This window comes from Carcharhinus amblyrhynchos, chromosome 4 (genome assembly GCF_965287045.1).
Source record: "Carcharhinus amblyrhynchos chromosome 4, sCarAmb.v2.hapA, whole genome shotgun sequence".
NCBI classification, from domain to species: Eukaryota; Metazoa; Chordata; class Chondrichthyes; order Carcharhiniformes; family Carcharhinidae; genus Carcharhinus; species Carcharhinus amblyrhynchos.
Window position 1 is genome coordinate 21,942,420 of NC_137327.1, and position 22,434 is coordinate 21,964,853.

The 22,434-nt window shown below is 40.2% G+C and overlaps 1 protein-coding gene across 3 annotated transcripts in view; it reads right to left on the reverse strand.

Moving 5' to 3' along the window:
• The window catches only part of dhx38 (DEAH (Asp-Glu-Ala-His) box polypeptide 38), a 99,003-nt gene that overhangs the window by 45,801 nt on the left and 30,768 nt on the right, over window positions 1–22,434 (reverse strand). For all 3 annotated transcript variants that reach the window (XM_080186792.1, XM_080186793.1, XM_080186794.1), the window contains exons 13-21: window positions 21,033–21,219; window positions 19,998–20,183; window positions 19,147–19,287; window positions 14,331–14,441; window positions 11,286–11,402; window positions 9,872–9,979; window positions 8,524–8,636; window positions 6,692–6,900; window positions 5,796–5,950 (exon numbers count right to left, since the gene is read on the reverse strand). In XM_080186792.1, coding sequence (XP_080042918.1) covers window positions 5,796–5,950; window positions 6,692–6,900; window positions 8,524–8,636; window positions 9,872–9,979; window positions 11,286–11,402; window positions 14,331–14,441; window positions 19,147–19,287; window positions 19,998–20,183; window positions 21,033–21,219 — 1,327 coding nt within the window. The remainder of the gene's footprint in view (window positions 1–5,795; window positions 5,951–6,691; window positions 6,901–8,523; window positions 8,637–9,871; window positions 9,980–11,285; window positions 11,403–14,330; window positions 14,442–19,146; window positions 19,288–19,997; window positions 20,184–21,032; window positions 21,220–22,434) is intronic.

Consider the following 22,434-nt stretch of genomic DNA (forward strand, 5'->3'; position numbering starts at 1 on the left):
GACGAGCTTAAGCACAAAACCATGTTTAATGCTAGAGTAGCACTGCAACTCTAGCAAATGGCCAAAAAGGCATCAGAAACAGTTCCACATGCGCACTTAATCCATATTGCAGTTCCGGCACTTGTATTAACTAACCCTGCCACCTTTCTGGTGGGCGGACTATCCTGCACGCGGACCCAGGCTACAATACAGTCACCGGTGCATGAGCAGCTAAGCCTAAACCTATCCAGACAATGGCAGTGGTATCAGTTTCACACAAATCCTAATTTCTGCATAGCCTGGCTAGATCATTTGATAGCTAATGGGGCTCTTAAATCCCAGAGTCATTGTCTTGAGCGCCACATTGGCCATGACATTTTTACTCACATATTTATTATTAATTCCAAACATTGAACAATTGTGATGAATAAAGGCAGCTATGAAAGGAGCTATAAAGTGTGAAAAGGGGCTCCCCTCAAGAGCCCTGCTGCTAAAAAATACCTTCATTTGTAGAAAATAGTAAATGTTAATAAATAATGCAAGATGGAGTAAGTCCATACATTTTGATGCTTCTCAAAGGTTTTTTGATAGCATCTGCAAAAATTCCAATTGAGAAAGCAATAACCCTATGTATTTCTGATGAGAATTTTAAAATTAATGATTGTCAAATGAAGAGAACATTTTGGGGAACAGTCAATCCTAACATGATTCTGTTTTAATTTACTTCCTAATAACAGGTTTCAGTTTGCATCTTAAAACTTAATTTAGGCTGTCTGTCTAGTTGCAAACGATAAAATGAGTTATAAGACACCAGCTGCACTTAAAAGCTTCTCTCACATTCTGCAACTGACATTGCCTCTGCATGTGTAGGAAGTGCTCCCCCTAGTGCTGTGGAACAAATAAAATAAAAACCAAATGGTTTACAGCTTAAATGGGACAATTGCAGGAGGAAAGGATAAGGCAATTAGAATCGGAAAAGACAAAACCTCAAAAGGAGGCCAGAGCTTTATAGGGAAGAGGACAGGAGGACAGGGAAAAATTGTGGAGTAATAGCAGTAACAATAAAGCACCAAATTAATGTTTCAAACACACTGATAGAATATCAACAAAAATATAACAATTTGAAAGAAAAATATTAATATGCTGAGGAGAGAGCATAAAGGTCAGTGAGGGGGATAGAAGATGTTGAAATGCATTTGGTATTTTACATTGGAGAAAAATGGGGTAGTGAGCCATCTGCACTGTCAAGCCCAAACATAGTAAATGAAACAGTGCTGAGTATGATCAGAGGCACTCTTTGTTTGATGGGACTGGGAAACATGGTATCCTGATGACAAACCTCAATTTGGAGATTGTCAACACCTGGCTAAGGCCCCACATCCTGCAGCTGTTATCTCCTCAGCAATGATGGCTCTTACAGGACAGGAGAATTACTTGGTTGACCAGCAGAACTACTGTGGCTTGCATATCAGGTCCCAGATACTAACAAATTAACAAACAAACCATTAGCTGATGTGGTAAGAGATGTCACAAAGTTGGAGAAGGAGAACATCATCACAATCATATTTGCTGTAGTAGAACAGATTAAATGCCTGTAGTGAGTAACATGCAACTTGTAGAAGTGCTGTTGGCAGCCCTGAAACCAGAGTTACATAATGGTTTATCCAGAATAGTTCAGCAAGGGTTAGGAAATTGGAAGCATAAGAAATACAGTTTTGCAGGCCCTTGGGTATACTGTAGAGGACCAATATAATTAAGTGAACAATATGAAAGAGAATTAAGGGAGGCCTCTAGAAGTGCTTGCAACTGGTTTATGGCCAGTTTATGAAGAATCCAAGTGCAGACTTGGGCAGAGTTAGACTTGATGGGCAGCATCACAGACATTAGCTGCATTGATATCAAAAAGGCTGTCATTCATCAAGACCCAACTGAATAGGAAATATAAAGGAGGATGGCCCTTATTTTTGAGGCTGAAGGTTGTTCCAAGGTATAGAAAAGGGCTGGGGGGAAGCAGAGAAGATAAAAGGGGAACTACATGGTCAAAGCGTCCCCTCAGAAGACTCAGGGGGAACAAGCACTGCCTGGTGCCAATTGATGTCTTCTCCAGTTGGACAGAGATTTTCCCTTTAACGTCTGACACCCACTTGGCCACAACTAAGGTGTTTTTTTTTATATATTCTTTCATGGATGTGGTTATCACTGGCAAGACTAGCATTTGTTGCCCATCCTGAATTACCCTTAAACTGAGTGGCTTGCTAGGCCATTTCAGAGGGCAGTTAAGAGTCAACCACATTGCTGTGGATCTGAAATCAAAAGTAGGTCAGACCAGATAAGGGCTGCACATTTCCTTTCCTAAAGGAACCAAAAATGAATTTTTATAATGTTAGTTTTATGGTCATCACCATTACTGAGACTCTGGCCCCGATTTTACCATTTTCATTCTAAGTGCTGGGCAGATTTGAAACTGGGAATGTTTCAGATCTGACTTTTTGGCCTGTTCTCAGGCACCCCCATATGCACTTTGCCTGAAAAAATTGCAGCGATTTGAATTGTGCTGCAGAAGCCTGTGGGCTTAATGCACTCGAAATGCTGCAGCTCCAATCAGCGCCACCAATGGCGCATGTGGAGTTTTAAAAAATAGAAAAACACTCCCCTGCCATATCAGAGTGGATAATATCTTCCCCGGCCCCCAAAGACATTGTCCCATGCCCACAACATTAATGACACCCTTATCCCCTCACTCCCCACTCCCCAGACCAACCCCCCTACCCCCCACTGATCACACGAAGAGTGGCAGCAGACCCCACCATCCCACCCACTGATCACATGCAGGGTGGCAGTGGACATCCTCTTCCTTCCCATGAGCTGAGGCGGATGAAAGCGGGCTCACCCCACCAATCTCAGTGAAGCCATCAGACCCACCTTTCCCCCCCTCCTCCTCACCACTGAACTGAGTCAGAGAACCTTTTGACCCACCTACCCCTCTCCCATCTGAGTCAGAGAGCCACCAGAAGCTCAGAATTTGCCTCCTCAGAAGCTGGTGCGCACAAATCAGAGCTTTGTGGACCATGTCTGTTTTGCACTGAATCCGGATGGGCAAACAGGGTGGTAAAGAGGGAAGTGCCAGTACATTTGGGCGTGCAGCCCATTAATGCACGCAAATGCATTTAAATTGACATTGTATCCGTTTCAGGCGTGGTCCTGACGCAGCCATTTTTGGCCATTGGTAAAGGGGGAACTGGCATGGAGGTGGGCACGGATCATGCCACTCGCCTCACGCCCAACTTTACCAGGTTTTCACACCCAAAAATGGGCACAACCTGATGATAAAATCAGGCCCTCTATATCAATTCCAGATTTTGGTTTAGAATTTAAATTCCACCAGCCACCATGTCCCAAGAATATTAGCCAAGCCCTCGGGATTACTAGTCCAGTGACATTACCACCATCTCCCCTCCGGGAAAACGGTGAAGTAAGTATTCATCAAACGGAGACTGGTGAAGTAAGTCGATGATAATCAGGTGACACACTTCACCAGACAAGCCTTGTAGACCATTCTGACACTTTAAGGAACAAAAAGAAAATGGCTGTTTTTCAATGCTCTGAAAAATAATCATAGAGACTCGAAACGTTACCTGTCTTTTCTTCTCTCCACAGATGTTGTCAGACATGCTGAGATTTTCCAGCATTTTCTCTTTCTTTTCAGATTTTAATATTCGCAATATTTTGCCTTTATTTTAATGTCAACTTCATGCTGGGTACAGGTCATTTTGCATGTCTGGTGCTAGAACAATTGGTAATGGTGGAATACCTATCTATTTACTGATCTGACTAGGCGGGTGAAGAAGGATTGGGCCCAGAAGAGGAAAAGACTAACAACAGGATATTAAAACATCAATGTGCAGGATCATCAAGACTCAGTGTACGAGCACATCTGTAACTCCTGAGGTGCCTCTTAAAGGCATAACAGAGGCACCTCAGGGAGATCTTTATGAATATGCTTTAAGATTTGTTCAAATTTGCTGCAGAAATGAGCTGACAATTCCCTATAAACATGTTACTACATACTCCAGAAACCAGAGACCGCTAATCAAGAGGTTCAAAGGTACTGGGCATGAGAGCGGTTGCCACACTGTCAAACCCAGAATGCCAATCAAGTGGTTCAGATGGATTGAGCATAATGGTAGCTGCCAAGAAGGCAAAGTGTAAAATCAGGCTAAAAACCCTCATTGAGATGATGCCATCAGGAGTGAGACCATCAACAGGAGAAATTCAGCTGGAAACAGATTAGTCCCAGTTAGATCGGATCTGATCAGCCTGCAGTCAACCAAGTCTGATGATTCCAGGGTGACTGAATGTTTTAAATCATTCCGTAGCGATTCCAAGTTTAAGTTTTTGGCAATAAAGCTGTTGGATTTGTGGTGAAATTGTGTCCTTTTTTTCATTCGTGGAACATGGGCGTTGCTGGCTGGCCAGCATTTATTGCCCATCCCTAGCTGTCCTTGAGAAGGTGGTGGTGGTGAGCTGCCTTCTTGAATTGCTGCAGTCTACATGCTGTGGGTTGACCCATGACAATCACAGTTGTGATTCTCAATCTCTTAATGTCACAAGTTGGTTAAAAGGATACCAGACAATGGCTCTGATGTTTAGATTCCATGACTTTAAGTTCTTTTGCAGCACTGATTGAACTTGTATTGGTGGAAATCTGAGTATTTGGCAGTTGATTATTTTTTGGTCCTCCTACCAGAAGTTAACATTCAAGATGTCAAAATATGATGCTTATTATCAGGGGTGATTCTCCCATTGCGACCCGCAAATTTTCTGGCAGGTTGGGTCAGGAAATGCGCTTTGTGGGATTCACACATGCGTTCCCGACTCTTGCACGTCTTCCAGAGCCCGAGAACAGTTGCAGTCGGGACCACTCTGGAAACCGGCGGGAAGACAGGTAAACCTTTTTATAACATATTTTAAATTTATTTTAAATGTGATTATCGGGCCTGATAGCATCTCCCACCCAGCCAGGAATATTTCACTCCAGCAGGGTTTAGAATAGCTCCCCACATGCGGGAAAATAACAGGAGACCCTGCCGGAATGAAGGGGAGAAATCGGGGCCCCTAGGGGGTTGGGCGGCGGGGGCTGGTGCCCGCCAGGCATGGGCATCATTACACTGCCAGCCTGTGCTCCCTGGCACTGCTCAAAGGGCAAAGTGCCCATGCCGTTGCCACTACCCCTCAGTCATTGAGCATTGCCAAGGAGACAGGGCCCATTGTGAATAGGGCCGAGGGGCGAATGGTGGGGGGGTGGGAGGGTGCTGGAGGGTGGGAGGGTGTCCTGCTGCCAAAATGTATGGGAATCCGTCTGAGCTGGAGGGAGGCCAGCGATTGGGGCAGGGGGAAGAGGCTGACCACACCTGGCTTTTTATCCTTTAATCTGGTCCGTAGGATATTTCCCCAAGGCAGTATTATCCCCAGCTTCTTGTTGAGTGCCATAATCCTAACATACATCTTGCTAAATATTTACTTTAAGAAATTCTGCAATCTGTAAAGCCCTAGAATGATGCAAAGACTGCATCCACACAGCTGAGTTCCTGATCAGAATCATAAAAGTTTGTGCTATTGTGACATGGAGTCCACACAGCTTAATGACAGGAAAAGGGATTGAATACACTGCTGGGTCAATAATAATTCTATTTTAATTTCTCAATCAGAAATGCTAATACTGCAGTGTTATAAACAATACTGTGACATTTGCAATCCTGATCATTACCATCAATCATAGTACAAATAAAATCTCAGCAAACAAACCTCACACATACCTTCGGTCGATAGAAGATGGCAGGCACTGAAAGCATTGAGACAATGATGAGGACATCAGCGCTGCAGCTCATGTCACATGATACGATCAACATTTTTGAGAGAGCGGGATCTAGTGGGAATTCTACCATCATTCTTCCAGTTGGAGTCAGGCTGCCTACAGAGAAAACACAAAAACCAGTTTTAAAAAATGACTGTGTTATAGAAGTGACTTTCATTTGTTCCTAGAAGTCTAAAACAAATTGAACAGATCAAACAATTGATTACATAATCTCGTTTGTTAAGGCATTTATTTTCCTAATGAATAAATATTGAAAATCAAGTTTGATTAGACAATCGGTAGCATTCACTGTTGGCATACACATGCCAACATGGGACAAATGTACAACCTCCACAGACACAGTGATCCAAGCCAGGAATCAAACCTGGGTCCCTGGCATTGTGAGGCATCAGTGCTAACCATTGTGCCACTCTATTGAATTCTCACCATTCAACTGGATACGTGCAGCTGCAATTGCACTCAAGAAACTCAACATTCTTAATCTGTGCCTCTTGCAACTGGAGTTAGTCTCCAACTTCTCTGTCACTATTTCAGGGGAGATAACCATCTTGGATTTTGTAAGTGAAGTTGACAAGTCAGTGGCATTACAGGCATTTAATATGCAGTTGGCTACCGGGGTGGGTGATCTGCAGATTTATAAAACCAGTCTCGATGGACTGAATGGTTTTTCATTATCCATTATTTTTTGATATGACATAGGGCTTGAAGGCTATGCGAAATAATTTGACTGACAATATTTCTTTCTCAAAAGTTGAAAGCAATACAATTCCAATATTTTATCCCTGTGGGCAAAAACTTATGTTCAAAACAAACTTTTAAATGCATTCTTCCAATTACCTGTGTTGTCAAGGGCACCCAGGATCCAGAGCTGGTACATAGAATTCAGCATATTATCTTCAGGTGGCGGGTCCATAAAGTGGAACTGGAGCAGATCTTGTACACCCAGTGATTTCAGCAGCAGTACCACATTAGCCAAGTTTGTCCGCTGAATCTCAGGAACAGTGGTGGTCAACATCTCATTTTTATAAGCACTCTGTGTGTACAACCTGCACAGTTTAATAAATAAATCCATTATATTGAGATGTGAATGTACATCTCTTTATTCTGTTGTGAAATTAAGTTTGTAAAGATATAAAGAATGTTTATAAAGATGTAAAAGAATTATAAAAACTGCTGGAGGGAAAAACAATGTGTGGTCCCTTTAAAGGCTGGTTTTGTGTTCAATGCTGGGATGTTTAAGAAGCAGGCACACAGCTTACAACACTTGTAACTAGGACCAAGCATCAGGATTGCCTTGGTAACAGACTTTGCAGATTTTTGCATTTTTGACAGCCGATCAGTTTAAAGAAGACATTCAGCTAAAAGGAACGTATCAAATTTGAATTTGCTGTTGTTGTCAACAGCAGGCCAATCTGGATGGAGCAAAGTTGATAGGTCATCTTATAAAAAAATTGCCGACAATTCAGTTGAGAGCTAGCCAGAACAGAAGAACATCTCTAGAACAGCTCTCTACTCTGCCAGTGAAAGAACTATCTCTGAAGAGAAGTCTCCATCTATCTAACAAAAGGGTATCAAATCAGAAAGACCTTACCAACAAAGAAAGCAACAGACAAACTCCAAAAGCTTCTAAATGCCATCAGACCTGGTTGTACATTTTCTCTATGAGTGACTAAAATTCTGTTATTACTGTTTTGGTAGTGAATGGGCCCTTGTAGTTGTTCGAACGGCATTACAGTCGAACTTCCCTTCAATTAGTATGTTACTTGTTTAATTAAAGTTCCGGTTGGTTAAACAAAATAACTTGTTAATTATTCACTTAAAGTGAATGTCAGGTCTTTATGTTAATTAACCTCTAAATGTTAACACTTTCCCAAACATTTTTACCAGATTATGAAGCAAGGTAAAGGGAATTAATCTCTGCGTCATAACAGCTCATGTCTCAAAATGTTATTTTACACAACCTATATTGTTTATAGCTGCAAGACCCAACAATTCTTTTTGGTCAAATTTAATACTGCTCACAAAAATAAATTGATCCAAATAAAATGTTTTCAGTACATTTAGTTTGAGGTCTATATTAATACTGAAAATTTTAAGTGAATGTAAAAAGATTGCTTTCTATTTCTGTAATGTTCATGGCACAATTTGTCAATTACAAAATTATTCTGCACCTCTGTAGATCAGAAGAAACTTCTTTCTAAACTTTAGTATCAAGCAGGTGAAAAAGGTCAGACTTGTCGGGTAGTGACTTCAATAGATTGATAATTTGGAAGAGCAAGGTACTAGTGAAACAGTTTTGGGAACAGTTTTCCATTCTCTTTTAGTCTACACCATAGTTACTTTAGTTATCAAGTAATTTGTACAAAATTGTTAAGTTTCCATTCTATCTTTATTCTGTTAAAAAAGCTTATTTGAAATTAAAAAGTTGAAAAGGCTTTCTGCATTGTCATGCCAAATTTTTTCTACTCTGAAGAGGTTGATTTTTACCAACCGAAGTCTCTGCTACTTGACCCAATCTCTCTCGTCACATGTGGATGTTGGCAAGCTATACGACTGAGTAGGCGTCATCCAGCATTCACAAATATGCACAATCCAGGAGTTGTCACTGGATATCTTTCAAGGAGTGTGATATGCACATAAGAGAATTACAGAAAATTACTTGTAGTTACCTAAAACATTGCCCTGGACCTGTTCGCCCAGCTCGACCTGCACGCTGATTGGCATTAGCCTGGCTGATTGGATAAATCTGAAGAGCATCCATACCCATTCTAGGGTTAAAAACCTGTTCAAAAGGTCAATAAAGAGGCAAGAAACATTAATATAGTGAAAAAATCATGGCAGCTAAATATATATTTGTAACAACAAAAAATGTACTGTACTGCTCTTGCTTTGTTTTAATGCTTCTTGTTCTAACTGGTTGATAGTTTAAAAATTAGGGTGGTACGTTCTTATCTCTCAGAGTGATGCTCTATTTAAATCAACTGTGCAGAAGACACAGAAATAAGCAGTCAGCGTTCATTTTAAAGCTATTTTCTTTCCTTCCATACTTCATTACCTAGCCCAAAGCAAGAAAGTAATTTTGTTTTTCTGCTAATGACACTTTATGAGCGACAACAAATGTGTGCGTAAATGTCTGGAGATTGGGGTTTCCATTTTCTTCCCCTATCTCTAGGGAAGTAAATGTGCTCTACCAAGCATTTCCTACAAATAATCTGACCAATAATGGAACTTAACCAAAACTATCTTCATATTTTGTGAAACAAAGCAAATACTGTATTTCATGCAATAGGACAAACAGACACACTCTCAGTAATATTGAATTATTGGGAGGCAAGGCTACAACTTTTGCAAAATGTGCTTTTGTGAAATTTATGGCAGAATATCATAATTCAACATGGACTGAATCTTCCAAGGGGGGGGCAATCACCATTGAAACACCACAGAATCCCGACAGGGCAGAAGGGGGCCATTCAGCCCACGTTGTACATCAATTCTCCGAAAGAGCATCTTACCCAGGCCCACCCTTGAATGGGGTAGGATGGCAGGTGGTTAAGGAAATAGCTTGCTAGGCAAGTGATTGAGGAAGTAGTTTGGGTTGGGGGATCCAATGGGGAGTTAGAGGATTAGTAACATAGTTATCCAGGTGGTTGAACTGGTTTTAATCTTTCTAACTTTTCCTGGGTAACTCCTGGGAAGCCAGTCAAAACCAAAGTCCAAATTTCCTGGGAACATTCCGCACAGTTAGTGCATTGGGACTTCCAAGGAGACCTCCAGCCTCTACTGGGGGTACCTCTGGTGTAGGACCATCTGGAGATCAGAAGTTCTTGGCCAATATTGTACATTTCAAGCAAAACTGCAGAAATCATTAAAAATTACCGAGATTTACCCTTTCAATAGCACCCCACAAGAATGTAATTTCAGGAACAAAGAATTGATTTTTGTTAAAATAAGATTATGTGCCTTTAAAGCCTGCAGAAATGTTGCAGTCAAATCTGTACCCTATTAGCATATTCTTACTTTCAGTTTGCAGTATCCTGAATCAACGACAAACATGATCCCATCCACAGTCAGTGATGTCTCTGCAATGTTTGTAGCCACAATGCACTTTCTGATTCCATCTGGAGCCTTGACAAAAAGTGAAAAAACAAAAATAAGCAGGTGTCAGTACCTTCTCTGCTGGTTCCAACCTCCAAGTATGCCTTTAAGGAATTGTCTACAGTCTTCTCTTTCATAGGATGTGGGTGTTGTTGGCAAGGGCATCTCTAATTGACCTTGAACTCAGTGGCTTGTTAGGCCATTTCAGGGAGCAGTTAAGAGTCAACCACATTGCTGCTGGTCTGGAGTCACATGTAGGCCAGATCAGAAAGGACTGCAGGTTTCCCTCGTGAAAGGATGTTAGTGAACCATATGGGTTTTTACAAAATCAATGATAATTTAATTATGATGATGAATCTGGTAATCCCATTACTAAGATTGGCTTTCAATTCCAGAGTTTATTAACTCAATTGAAATTCTACCAGCTACTGTGGTGAGATTTAAACCAATGTCCCCTGGGCATTTGCCTGGGCCTCTGCATTAGTAGTCAAGCAACATTACCACCAAACCACCATCTTCCCTCCAACATCAAAAAACAATTTGTAAATACTATTTAAGAATCAACTATTACAACCACTGCCACTCTTCTGTATACTGAGTAATGGATAAATTGATGTCTTCCCTCGCCTCCTCTCCTTACTCCTGAATCAAATCTACTTAAAAATAAAAACTTGGGTAGAGTTCCTTTTCAGCTGTAAAGATTAAAAATATTCAAGAACTAACATCCAGTAACATGCCCACTGTCTTGAAGTCAGAAAAAAATCTTAAGATCTTGATTATATTTCCAAAACATTCCAATCAGTGGCATTTAAATTTGTGTACTGTTGAATTGGAAAATAATTCTTTCCTCAAAACATAAGAATTTAAAGTTTGCCTTTGCAATTACATTTGCTACCAAACTAACTAGAAACCAACATCAAAAATTTGAAATGAAAGCTTGATCATACCAGGAAGCCTAAACCTTTTCACAAGTACAAGTGGTTGTAAATTGACAATAATGGATGATGAATCAATGTTTATGGTTGTTCTGCATAATGGAAGAAATTAAAATAATATGATGATTTTTGTACAATAACCATAGACCACCTCATTGGGTGTATTTTTTCACTTCTGATTTCATATTATATAAACATGAAACTTAAGTATAAGAAGAAATATAGCAACTGATAATCTGCAAAAAAAATCAGATACACGTGCGGAATTCACATTACCTCACCAAAAAGCACTGAATTTGCTTTCCAGTTTCTTCTCATGAGCTGAAAGTTATAGTTCTAAGAGCTCAGAGTTTGGATTATGCAATAGGTTACACTTTGTGAATGAAAACACTGAGGTATACCTTTTGAAAAATCTTAGCCTGAAGATCAGAAGGCAGCTGGGAATATATTGGTAACACAGCAAGTTGGGGCGCATTTTCCAACTCTTCTAATCGTTCCACTATCTGATCACAAGTCACCTAGATGGAGAGGGCACATTTTAATTAGAACAAAGCAGCAGTTCTGCTTATAAATAAAATAATCCTCATGCACATTACCCTGGTATCAACAATTTAGTCCACAGCTAGGCTCAAATCCTCATCCTAATTATTTATCTAGCTGGAGGGAGGTTAGAACTACCCAATTTATCTATTTTAACCACAACAGATCTGTATGTTCACCTCAATCTGTCATTTGAGATGCCATAAAATGTCATCTTCAGACTAATATCTCCTTCAGGTGACAAGAGGCAAGCATCATTGTTTCTATATTGCTCTTTATCCAGAGAAAAATCAGCTTCGGACATGCATGATTAGATCCATGCAGAGAGTTCCAATCTCAAAAGAGCAATTTATAAAAATGATCAACTTGACGCTTAGCTAACATTAAAAATATTAAAGAAAGGTTGAAATACAGCCCACTATTCTTGATGAGAAAATGAGTCTGGCCTCCAAATCCCACATAGGTCCCAGGCAACCTGACTGCTACTCTGAATTCCTTAGCCATACGCTTTTTCTTCGACATTAGATTTATGCAATATAAAATTATTAATGGTGTGTCCACTCGTGTACATACTGGCTACTGCTGCAGATCCAAGCACTTCCACTCTTCAAATCAAACAATGAAATCATCCTACTATTTTAAGTTTTTCCTCAAACGTAAGAACTCCTTTTTTCAACACCCAACTCCCTTTTCCAACCTATACTGCTATTCAACTTACCTGTAATGCCAAGTGTGAGGGATATGGATTTTGCTATCCTGATTTTATAATTCTCAACCCGGTTTCAAAATCGCTCCACGACCTCAGTTCTCCCTATCTCTATAACCTCCTTTAGTCCTACAGCCCTTCACGATCTCTGCACTTCTCCAATTCTAGCATTTTATGCATTCTCAATTTCACTGCTTCACTCTATCTGTTACTTTCACAGATGTGAGCACTTGGACAAATACGAGCTGCTCAGAGTGTGCCACCATGGATTTGTAAACAGTATGCCACAGTTAACAAATCAAGTTGAATTCTTTGAGGAGGTAACTAACATAACATGTTAAGAAGCATTTACATGAATTCGCAGAGGCATTTGACAAGATTTCATTCCAGTGGGCAGTGAAAAAAACAAGAGTGCATGGAATTGGAGGCATCTATAGGCTTGGGTAGTGAATCAGTTAGGGGGCAGGAGATAGAGAGCAAGAGTAATGCACATTCAAATTATCAGGATCTAACTAGTCGTGCAACTAGCTACTCCAGAGCCCTGAACCAGAGCCACAGCTTTATTTACATATGATTTGGATAAAGGAATAGAGATTTGTAAATCCAAATTTGCAGATTAAACTACATCAGGTGACAAAGGAAATAGTACAGATGGGAGAAAAATGTGACAATGGGGTACTCAGATTAAGGTGAATGGGCAAAACAATGACTGATGCAACTCAATGTAGCTCAAAGCATGAAACCATTCATTTTGACCTATAAGCAGAGGGCAAATATAGAATTCACTAAAAGTGAATGGGCAGATGCAAAAATTAAAAAAGCTAATGGAATGTGAGATTTTATCTCAAGTGGACTGGAATACAAAGGGATAGGGTTCAAGATTGAGCCTACTCAGTCTGGCTCATTTCTCTTGAGTAGCAATTTATGTTCCTTTGATTTACTCACCCCCAAATTAACTCTCTTGCCGCAATGTTTATCATAGGCTCCCTTCCTAGTAAAGATCATTGAAAGCTCTCAGGAATGATACAACATTAAATAACTGGGAAGTAGCAAATAAAGTTATTAAATTCTTCCCATGTTCACAAAGGAGACCAAGGCATTCTGCCCACCAAAAAAAAGCTGAATTTGTATGACAATTTGAGAAAGTACTGGAATTTCCATTGACAGAAGTTGGGGTGATTTTGGACTGAAGGTGATGCTGATTGAACAATTTTCCATCTTTTCCACACATTATCTTCATGCCTGTGGGAAATTTGCTGGAGGTGAGGTGCAACGTTGCAAAGCAGAAAATGAAGAAGACAGTTGGTGTAACGACACAGCCTTGTTTTACCCATTTCCACTGAGAGGTAGCGTTTGTGGTAGTTCCATTGGTGAGGATCATGGCATCCACCTCATCATGGAGGAGGTGGAGGGTGGTGACAAATTTCTGATGGCAACCAAATCTGAGAATACCCCATGCACTTTTTTTGTATTTGCCATACAGTGAGCCTCTTGTCTCAGTTAGCACCTCGCTGCTTATGGTATAGAATTTCACACTAAAGCAAAGCACAAAGTGGAGTGGATAAGGGGTAAAGAGGAGATGGAATCAAAATAGGAGACAGACACAACAGATAGAAAGGAAGCCAGACAGATGGAGTAGAGATTTCAGAAAGTACATATATACATACTTTCACATTTAGTCATGTATAACCAATAAGACTATATAGGACAATTATTATTAATGTGGAACATATCTTCTTCAAAAAAGAAAATTTGTTGATCTGCTTTTATTCAATTATAAATTAAGCTATACTTCTTCAACATCATAAAATGGAGTTAGTCAACATTTTTTCACAATAATTTCAGTGAAAATCCTTGCTTAGCACTGCTAAAATCAATGTGAGGAAAAAATACACTATGACAGTTGCCTTTTTGAACACAAAAAATAGTTTCATTTGGTCATTTATTTTGTTTATTGAAAAGGAAATATTTCTCTACTGACTGCCAAATGACCATGACAATGAGTCAGCACTTAGTACAGTCAATTTGGCAACTATTCTCCCCAGACTACCTTTCCAATCATTTCTTCCAATTGATCCTGAGAGGCACTTACTGTGATGGAATGCACCTCTTTCTGACTTGCCTTATATTCTGAGTTTTATTAAGAAGTGAAAGTGAAAAGATTATACTATTTTGAAACTTTTATTAACTGCACACTCGCCTCAATGTCTTCCTGGCCTGGCATAAATATTAATATATCACCCGGAACAGTTGATAGGTGAATCTGAAGAGCTTGTTTAACTCCTCCTTCCACATAATCCTCTGTGGGAGTCTGTAAAAATACACAGAAACAAAGTATACCCATAAGTAGCATGTAACACATCAGTCAAAGTCAAGATTTTAAACCATTTGAACTCAATTCTTGGATCTATCTAGACTGGCCAAGCCAAAATTTCAAAACAGTCGTTTTAAATTTTGGCTAGTGGGCAGCTACAACTTGAGAACAACAAAAGTGACCAATTTTATTAATTTAGTAAATAAAAGTTGATCTCATATGGCATTTCACAGTGACAGTACGGTGGATTTATTATACTGGGAAACTAACTGATTTATGCAAATTTCATAAAAAGTTAATCTAGCTAATAAATTAATAATGAAATTAAACAAATTAAATATGGTGATTAATTTATGAATCAAAAATTTAATGAACAAGTAATGAGAAAAGGGAATAAGGAATTAACTGAACAGTAAAACTGCATCTGAACTGCTGTTGGGTTCACTTGTTGGGATCAATGGTGGATTTCCTGATGAGTTGTGCTTTGGGACAAGTTTTGTTGGTAATTTGCACTGACTAATCAATGTGCAGAAATGCAAACGATACAAAAATGGTGAGAACAGATACAGGTTTATTAATCCATTCCAGCCAATCAACTTCACAGTAACCCACACAGGTTCCTTGAAAGAGCCAAAAGTACCCGTAGAAAAATAATTCTCAAAGCAGAGAGTAGGCATAAAAGGGTTATTTTCAGATTACCAACATACGATGACTGGAGTGCCACAGGGATTAGTGGGGGGGGCCTCCACTATTCACAATTTATATCTGTGACTTAAACAAAGAGACCAAAGTACATTAGCAAAATTTGCTGATGACACAAAGAAAGGTAGGAAAGTAAGTTGTGAAGATGACATAAGAATTTTGCAAAGGGATATATTCAGGTTAATTGAATGGGAAAAAAATTGGCAGATGGAGTATAATGTGGGAAACTGTAAACCTTAGCAAGAAGAATAGAAAAGCAGCGTGTTATTTAAATGGAGACAGACTGAAGAACTCTGAGCTACAGAGGGATTGAGATGTCATGGTATATGAATCACAAAAAGTTAGTATGCAAGTACAGCACAAGATTAGAAGGCAAATGGATGTTGCTATTTATTGAAAGGGGAATGGAATATGATAATAGAAAAGTTTTGCTATAGTTTCACATGACACTGGGGAGACCACAACTGGAAAACTGGGGACAGTTCTGGCCTCCTTATTTAATAAAGAATAGAAATGTGTTAGCAAAAGTTCAGAGAAAGCTCAGTTGACTGACACCTGGGATGAGAGTGTGTCTTATAAGCTGGGCCTGTATCCATTGGTGTTTAGAAGAATGAAAAATTATTTTAATCAAACATAAGATCCTGAGGGGACTTGACAGGAAGAGTACTGAAAAGATGTTTCCCCTTGTGGGAGAGACTAGGACTAGGAGGCACAGTTTAAAATGAAGGGGTCACCTGTTAAAGACAGAGATGAGAATTACTTTTATTTCTCTCGAGAGGGTCATAAATCTTTGGAACACTTCTTCTAAGAGAGGGTGGAAATAGGGTCATTGAATACTTTTAAGGCCAAGGTAGATATTCTTGACTACCAAGGGAGTCAAAGGTTATTGGATATAGGCAGAATGTGGAGTTGAGGCCACAATCTGATCAGCCATGATCTTATTGGATAGTGGAGCAGGCTCGAGGGATCTAATGGCCAACTCTTTCTCCAATTTATATATACATGTGTATGCTCACATGTTTTGGTAATGCTAGAAATGTTAAGCTTTATCTGCTAATGCTGAAAACTAAGAAAATATGGCACAGGAAGTCTTGCATAATTTATACATGGCATTGTTATCAAAGTTGTAGCATCGCTCACAGTTAGTTGGGTTATATAATTATCACACGTATTATAATGCATATTTTATTATTTCGCTACGAAATTGGTTCTGTCCCCTTAATTAAAATTAACTTCCATTTAAAAAACTCAGGTCAACTATTTGAAGTCAATTTAGAGTTTAATTTTTTTTTAAGTTGCAAGTCAGAACCTGATTTGAAATGACTAACTTTCATTCCTTTCTTTAAATAAACACGTAGATTATACTGGCCACATATTAACAAGGCATTTGCTATTGGTGCAAGATGTTTGTCTACATTCCAAATATTTGGCTTTGTTTTTTTGAGAAAAAAATAATATGGAAAGAGAATTTAATGTCTGCAAACAAAATATAGCTACGGTTAAGTGTAACTATCACGTATCACGCAAGAACTGCATACAAAGGTATAACTGCTGCAATAATCTAAGCTCAAAGCTGCTTTTAAAAGTGAATATTGTGAATAAAAATGAATATTCATCTATTACCTAATAGTGTAAAAAGGCAACAATTTGCTTAGAATAAGTTGGTTTTGGAATTTTACAATAAAACTCCATAAACACTGCACCTCAAGCATTCTCAATACATTGTATTGTGTTGCAGAAACTTATTTAATAGATGGAGGCAGTGGCTTTGTAACTTTTTATTAATTGCACATTGTTAAATATATGTGCAATATATACATTCAGTAAATACTTAAAGCAATTACATAATATCCAGTGCTCAGTATTAAGATGAGATTTTTTAATAAGTTATTATTAAGCTTTTACATAGCCAATCCCTCCCTATGTTTTTACCTGAATAACATTATTTCAATGCAGAGCAACTGATTTGGACATAGTGCCATTGATCTTCATACAAACTATCCATTTAAAAACATTTTGACAGAAGCACCTCAGAAAGATTTGGCAGGTATTTCAGTCCAATGCATCTAACAAGATATATAAATTATACACCAGGAAATTTCCTTATGTCAAATTACTCCAGACTTCAAAAATAGGTTTCAAAACTGAATCATTCATTTATTGGGGCCGGAACCAAGCTTATTTTTTTCTGTTCAAATTAACTGACAGTTTTTATGATGTTTAAGAATTTGCAGAGAAATTAACTATTAATGGTTATTGATGATGAATATTTATAAAGAAACAAGTGTGACAATATGAATGAAGCAAGCATTTGAAACAAATATGAAGAGAAATTTATTCTCTGAAAGGATTCCTAATGTGTGCAATTCTCTAACTCGGAGAGCAATGGAGGCTGGGTCATTGAGTATGTTTAAGGTTGAGTTAGATACATTTTTGATCTACAAGGAAGTCAAAGGGTGTGAAGGTAAGGCAGGAAAGCAGAGTTATGGTCACAATCAGATAAGCCATGATCTTATTGAAGGGCAGAGCAGGCTCAAGGGACCAAATTCCCTACTGCTGTTCCTATTTTTATATTCTAATATTTATGTTTTGTGCTTCCATTCCCTTCGTCTATTACTCCCGAGTTCCACATAGTCACACGTAGGGCCCGATTTTATCATTTGGAGTCTAAGGACTGGATCCAAGTGTAATGCAGATCTGAGCCCGGAATCCTCTTTGCAGCACACCCATATGCTTTTGCTGGCTCTGGTGCGATTCGTGCTGTGGGCGGGGCTTAGTGCTTTTGGAATGATCGGAGCTCTGAACTACGCTTGCGCACTTCGAAAAGAATTTGGAAAAGCACGCCCAGGCCGGGAAAGGAAAAAGCAGAAAGAGCAGCTCTGTGACCCAGGTCATCCTCTTTTGGGCAGGGGGGGCGCACGGCAGGAGGAAAAGGTGGGTCAGATGTACCTCGGCAGGGGGGCTGACCGTTGTCTGGTGGTGGGGGAGAGGCCCAATCGTTCACTGATTTGGGGGGGTGCGCCGGATAGATCTCTGGTGGGGGGGAACAGGGGGTCCGCTGCCACTCTGCAGGTGATCCCTCCTCCCCACCGGAGGAACAACCCCCTCTTCCCCGAATGGACGTGCGATGTGTGTGGGTAGCAGGGGGTGGATAAGTTGGACAGTGATATGTGTGTGTGTGTGTGTGTGTGTGTGTGTGTGTGTGTGTGTCTTATCCACCCCCCCACTACCCACACACATCTTTGTCCCCCTTATCCACCCCTCCCCCCCACCCCACTACCCACACATATCACTGTTCCCCTTATCCACTCCCCCCCCGCTACCCACATGTTCACTCAAGGAGAAGAGATTCGTCCCTCCAGTGGGGAGGAGGGATCGCCCGCAGAGTGGCAGCGGACACCCCTGCACCGCATCCCCCCCCACCCCAACCAAAGATCCATCCCCCACACCCCCCGCAACAGACAACGATCAGCCCTCACGCATCCCCCTCCACCCCAAGAGATACATCTGACCCACCGACTGCCTCTCCCTCCCCCCAGAGGATGCTCTGAACCCCTCCAAACTGTTGGTAAAATCGGGGCATAGTGTTTTATGCTGTACTTCGTTTCAGAACTATTATTGTGAAATATTCCCACCCCCTGGAGGCACAGTGCCATGCAAAGAAAACATTCCTATGTCACTGGTTATTGCAGGGTACTGTTTTGTTTGCATCATGGATGGGTTCAGCCTCAAAGTGCTGGCCTTTACATATCTTCCCTATAAACTGCGGAAATTCACAACCAGAAATTAAAAGTCACAAGAAATACTACTAAATCAATCTATTTGTGCAGTTGTTTTTGTGCCACCACCAGTACTCAAAAATTTACCCTTGAATTCTAAATATAGTGGATTCCAAAGCTTAAAAACATGAGCACTTGCAGCTTACAAAGTCCTGCTCCGTGGAAAGAATCATTAAATGAAAGAACCACATACAAGTGAAAGTCTTCAACTGGTAACATACCTTACTGAAGAAAATATCCACAGGAAAAGTCCGGCCTGGAATATGGAAAACAGGAACATTCCCAAAAAATGCTGCAAACTTGCCTGCATCCATGGTTGCCGATGTAACAATTAGCTTTAGATCAGCACGACGAGCTACAACCTAGGAAAAGTTGGATAAAAGAAGAATTAATTAACCTTCACAAACACAGAATCCCAACAGTGCAGAAGGAGGCCATTCAACCCATCAAATCTACACTGACCACAATCCCACCCAAGTCCTACTCCCGCAAGCCCACATATTTATTCTGATAATCCTCTGACACTAGGATCAATTTAGCATGGCCAATCAATCTAACTCACATATCTTTGGACTGTGGGAGGAAACCCATGCAGACACGGGAAGCATGTGCAGACTCCACAGAGAGTAACCCGAGGAATTGAATCTGGGTCCCTGGCACTGTGAGGCAGCAGTGCTATCCACTCTACCACCAAGGTTTCAAAATAATTAAAGCAGCACATCTGGTTATGTCGTGCAATGCCTGTGTGACATACTAACATACAGCACAAGAAGACGGCAGCATATGACAGATGTGGCACAGATTCGCCTCACCACAATTTCCAAATCTCAGCTGAGGAAATTCTGTAAAAGATAGTGGAGGAAACGGAAACTGAGCCATCTCATGTCTCTCTTGCACACCAGACAGCCATTGTGGAACAATTGCTTACCATATCGAAATGGAAATTATATTTGGTATAAAGTGTTATTGGGATGGAAAAGATGAAAATGCTTAACAAACAAAAGAAATATAAAATAGCTCAAGGGATTTTTTTCTCGATATTGCTACCTTAATGTCTCAGCTACATACGCACCTCTCGAAGTAAGCCGAACAGTACATCAGTGTTTAGTGACCGTTCGTGGGCTTCGTCCATAATAACAGCGCTATAATGATCCAAGTCTGCTTCTCTCAGGGATTCCCGAAGCAGAATACCATCTGTCATATATTTAATGACAGTTTGTTCAGAAGTACAATCTTCAAATCGAATAGCATAACCCACCTAGAAAGGAAAGACAATAAAATTAACATGGTGATAAGAACAATGGACAATATGAAACCTCAAAAGAGGCAAATTTGCAGAAATGGGTAAACTTTCTGGTTAAACTGAAAGCTTTTTATATACGAGTTCGGGTTTTTTCTATTCAGACTAAATTGACTCCTTGTTACTTCCTTTCTGCTCGGATTCCAAATTGAATACATGAAAACTCAGGTAGAACAAAGATCTAAAAGTTTAAAATAGATTCCACTCTTTAATATCTTTCTTAAGCAAAAATAACAATGGAACAGTGGAGAATTTGGGTTATAGGATAACTCCTATAGTTTCAGAACTTAAATGTACTGTTGTGTTTTTAAATGGTTAATATGAAGAAAGTCCCCAAAAACAAGAAAAGAATGAAAAATCACAAACATTTTGAGCGGGGTTTTCCCACCCTTCCACTGGCGGTATCCTTCAGGTCCTGCTGATGGCACACCGCCACAGCAGGTTTCCCAGTGGCAAGGAGGAGATCAATGAAAAATGCGGGACCAGAAGATCCTGCCACTGGCCAATGGCGGATCATTTCCTGCACTGAGAAACATGCAACAAGAGGAAGGGAGGGATGAGAGAATCCCACCCTTTATGTTTATTCAAAGTTTAATGCCTATGTCATCAAATCCTCCCTTCAGTTTTTTTATGAGAAATGGCACAGCCACATTAAACATGCATGACCATTTTAAAAAGCGAATACTGGAAAGTCTATACAAAGCACTGTCCACAACTAGTTCATTTTTAACAAGCTGAGAATGCAAAAGGTAGTTCACAATTTATTTTACTGTTGACCTAAAAACCAGACCGAAACTATTTGATTACCTCTTCTCCAAGGTTGACATTCATCTCCTCACTAACTCGTTTCGCCACAGACATGGCTGCCACACGTCTGGGCTGAGTACATCCAATCATGCCATAGTTTGAATAACCATCTTCACTCAGATACTGTGTTAGTTGAGTGGTCTTCCCACTACCAGTCTCTCCAACAACAATGACGACATTGTTATCACTGTACAGAACGAAGAAAAATAAATATTAATGTGAAGCTCCTAATCTTTTTTCACTTACCATAACATACACAAATGAACTTCCTCTGATGTCCCAATAGTCACAACAAAAATACAGTCTGACTGGAACAATCTACTGACTTTTATTCATTAACTAACATCATCCCATTTTAGGAAAACAGAAAGTACGCTCTGTGACACAAAGCCAGCTCTGCTTGTTTCTGTTTTGTTTAAAGTACCACTGTTTCTAGTGGTTTGAACAAAGATAGTCAACTTTTTTTTTTCAATGAAAGCAAACAAGTCTGAATATCAGCTGGAGTAAGAATGAGGGATCCTGTGACTGGGAGGCCAACATTCAATCATTAGAGCTACTGATCTGACATCTTCTGCCAATACACAGAATAATCATAATGTTCACCTTGTACTTGAGAAACTACATTTCCTAGCTGTCTCTTAAATTATGCATCCCCACAAAGATGAAAGAGAAATGTCGAAGTGTATGTCAGTAACAACACAAAACACTCCTGAAATTGAGGTGCTGGCACGGTAGCATAGTGGTTAGCACTGCTGCCTCACAGTGCCAGGGACCCAGGTTTGATTCCAGACTTGGACATCTGTTTGTGTGGAGTTTGCATGTTCTCAGCATGTCTGCGTGGGTTCCCTCAGGGTGCTCCAGTTTTCTCCCACAGACTAAAGATGTGCAAGTTGGGTGGATTGATCATACTCAATTAAATTGCCTCTTAGTGACCCAAGATGTGTAGGTTATGGGGATTAGTGGGGTAAATGGGAAATGGGGTTACAGGGATAGAGCCTGGATGAGATGCTTTTCGGAGAGTCAGTGCAAACCCGATGGGTTGAATGGCTTTCATAGAACAGAATCATAGGATCCCTACAGTGCAGAAGGAAGCCAGTTGGCCCATTGAATCTGCACCTTCAACAATCCCACCCAGGCCCTATCCTTGTAACCCCACATATTTACCTTGCTAATCCCTCTGACCTACACACCCTAGGACACTAAGGGGTATTTTAGTGTGGCCAATCAACTTAACCCACACATCTTTGGACTGTTGGAGGAAACTGGAACACCCGGAGGAAACCCACACAGACCTGGGGAGAATGTGCAAACTCCGCACAGACAGTGACCCAGGCCAGGAATCAAACCCAGGAGTTGTGAGGCAGCAGTGCTAACCACTGTGCCACCATGTCTTCTTCTATAC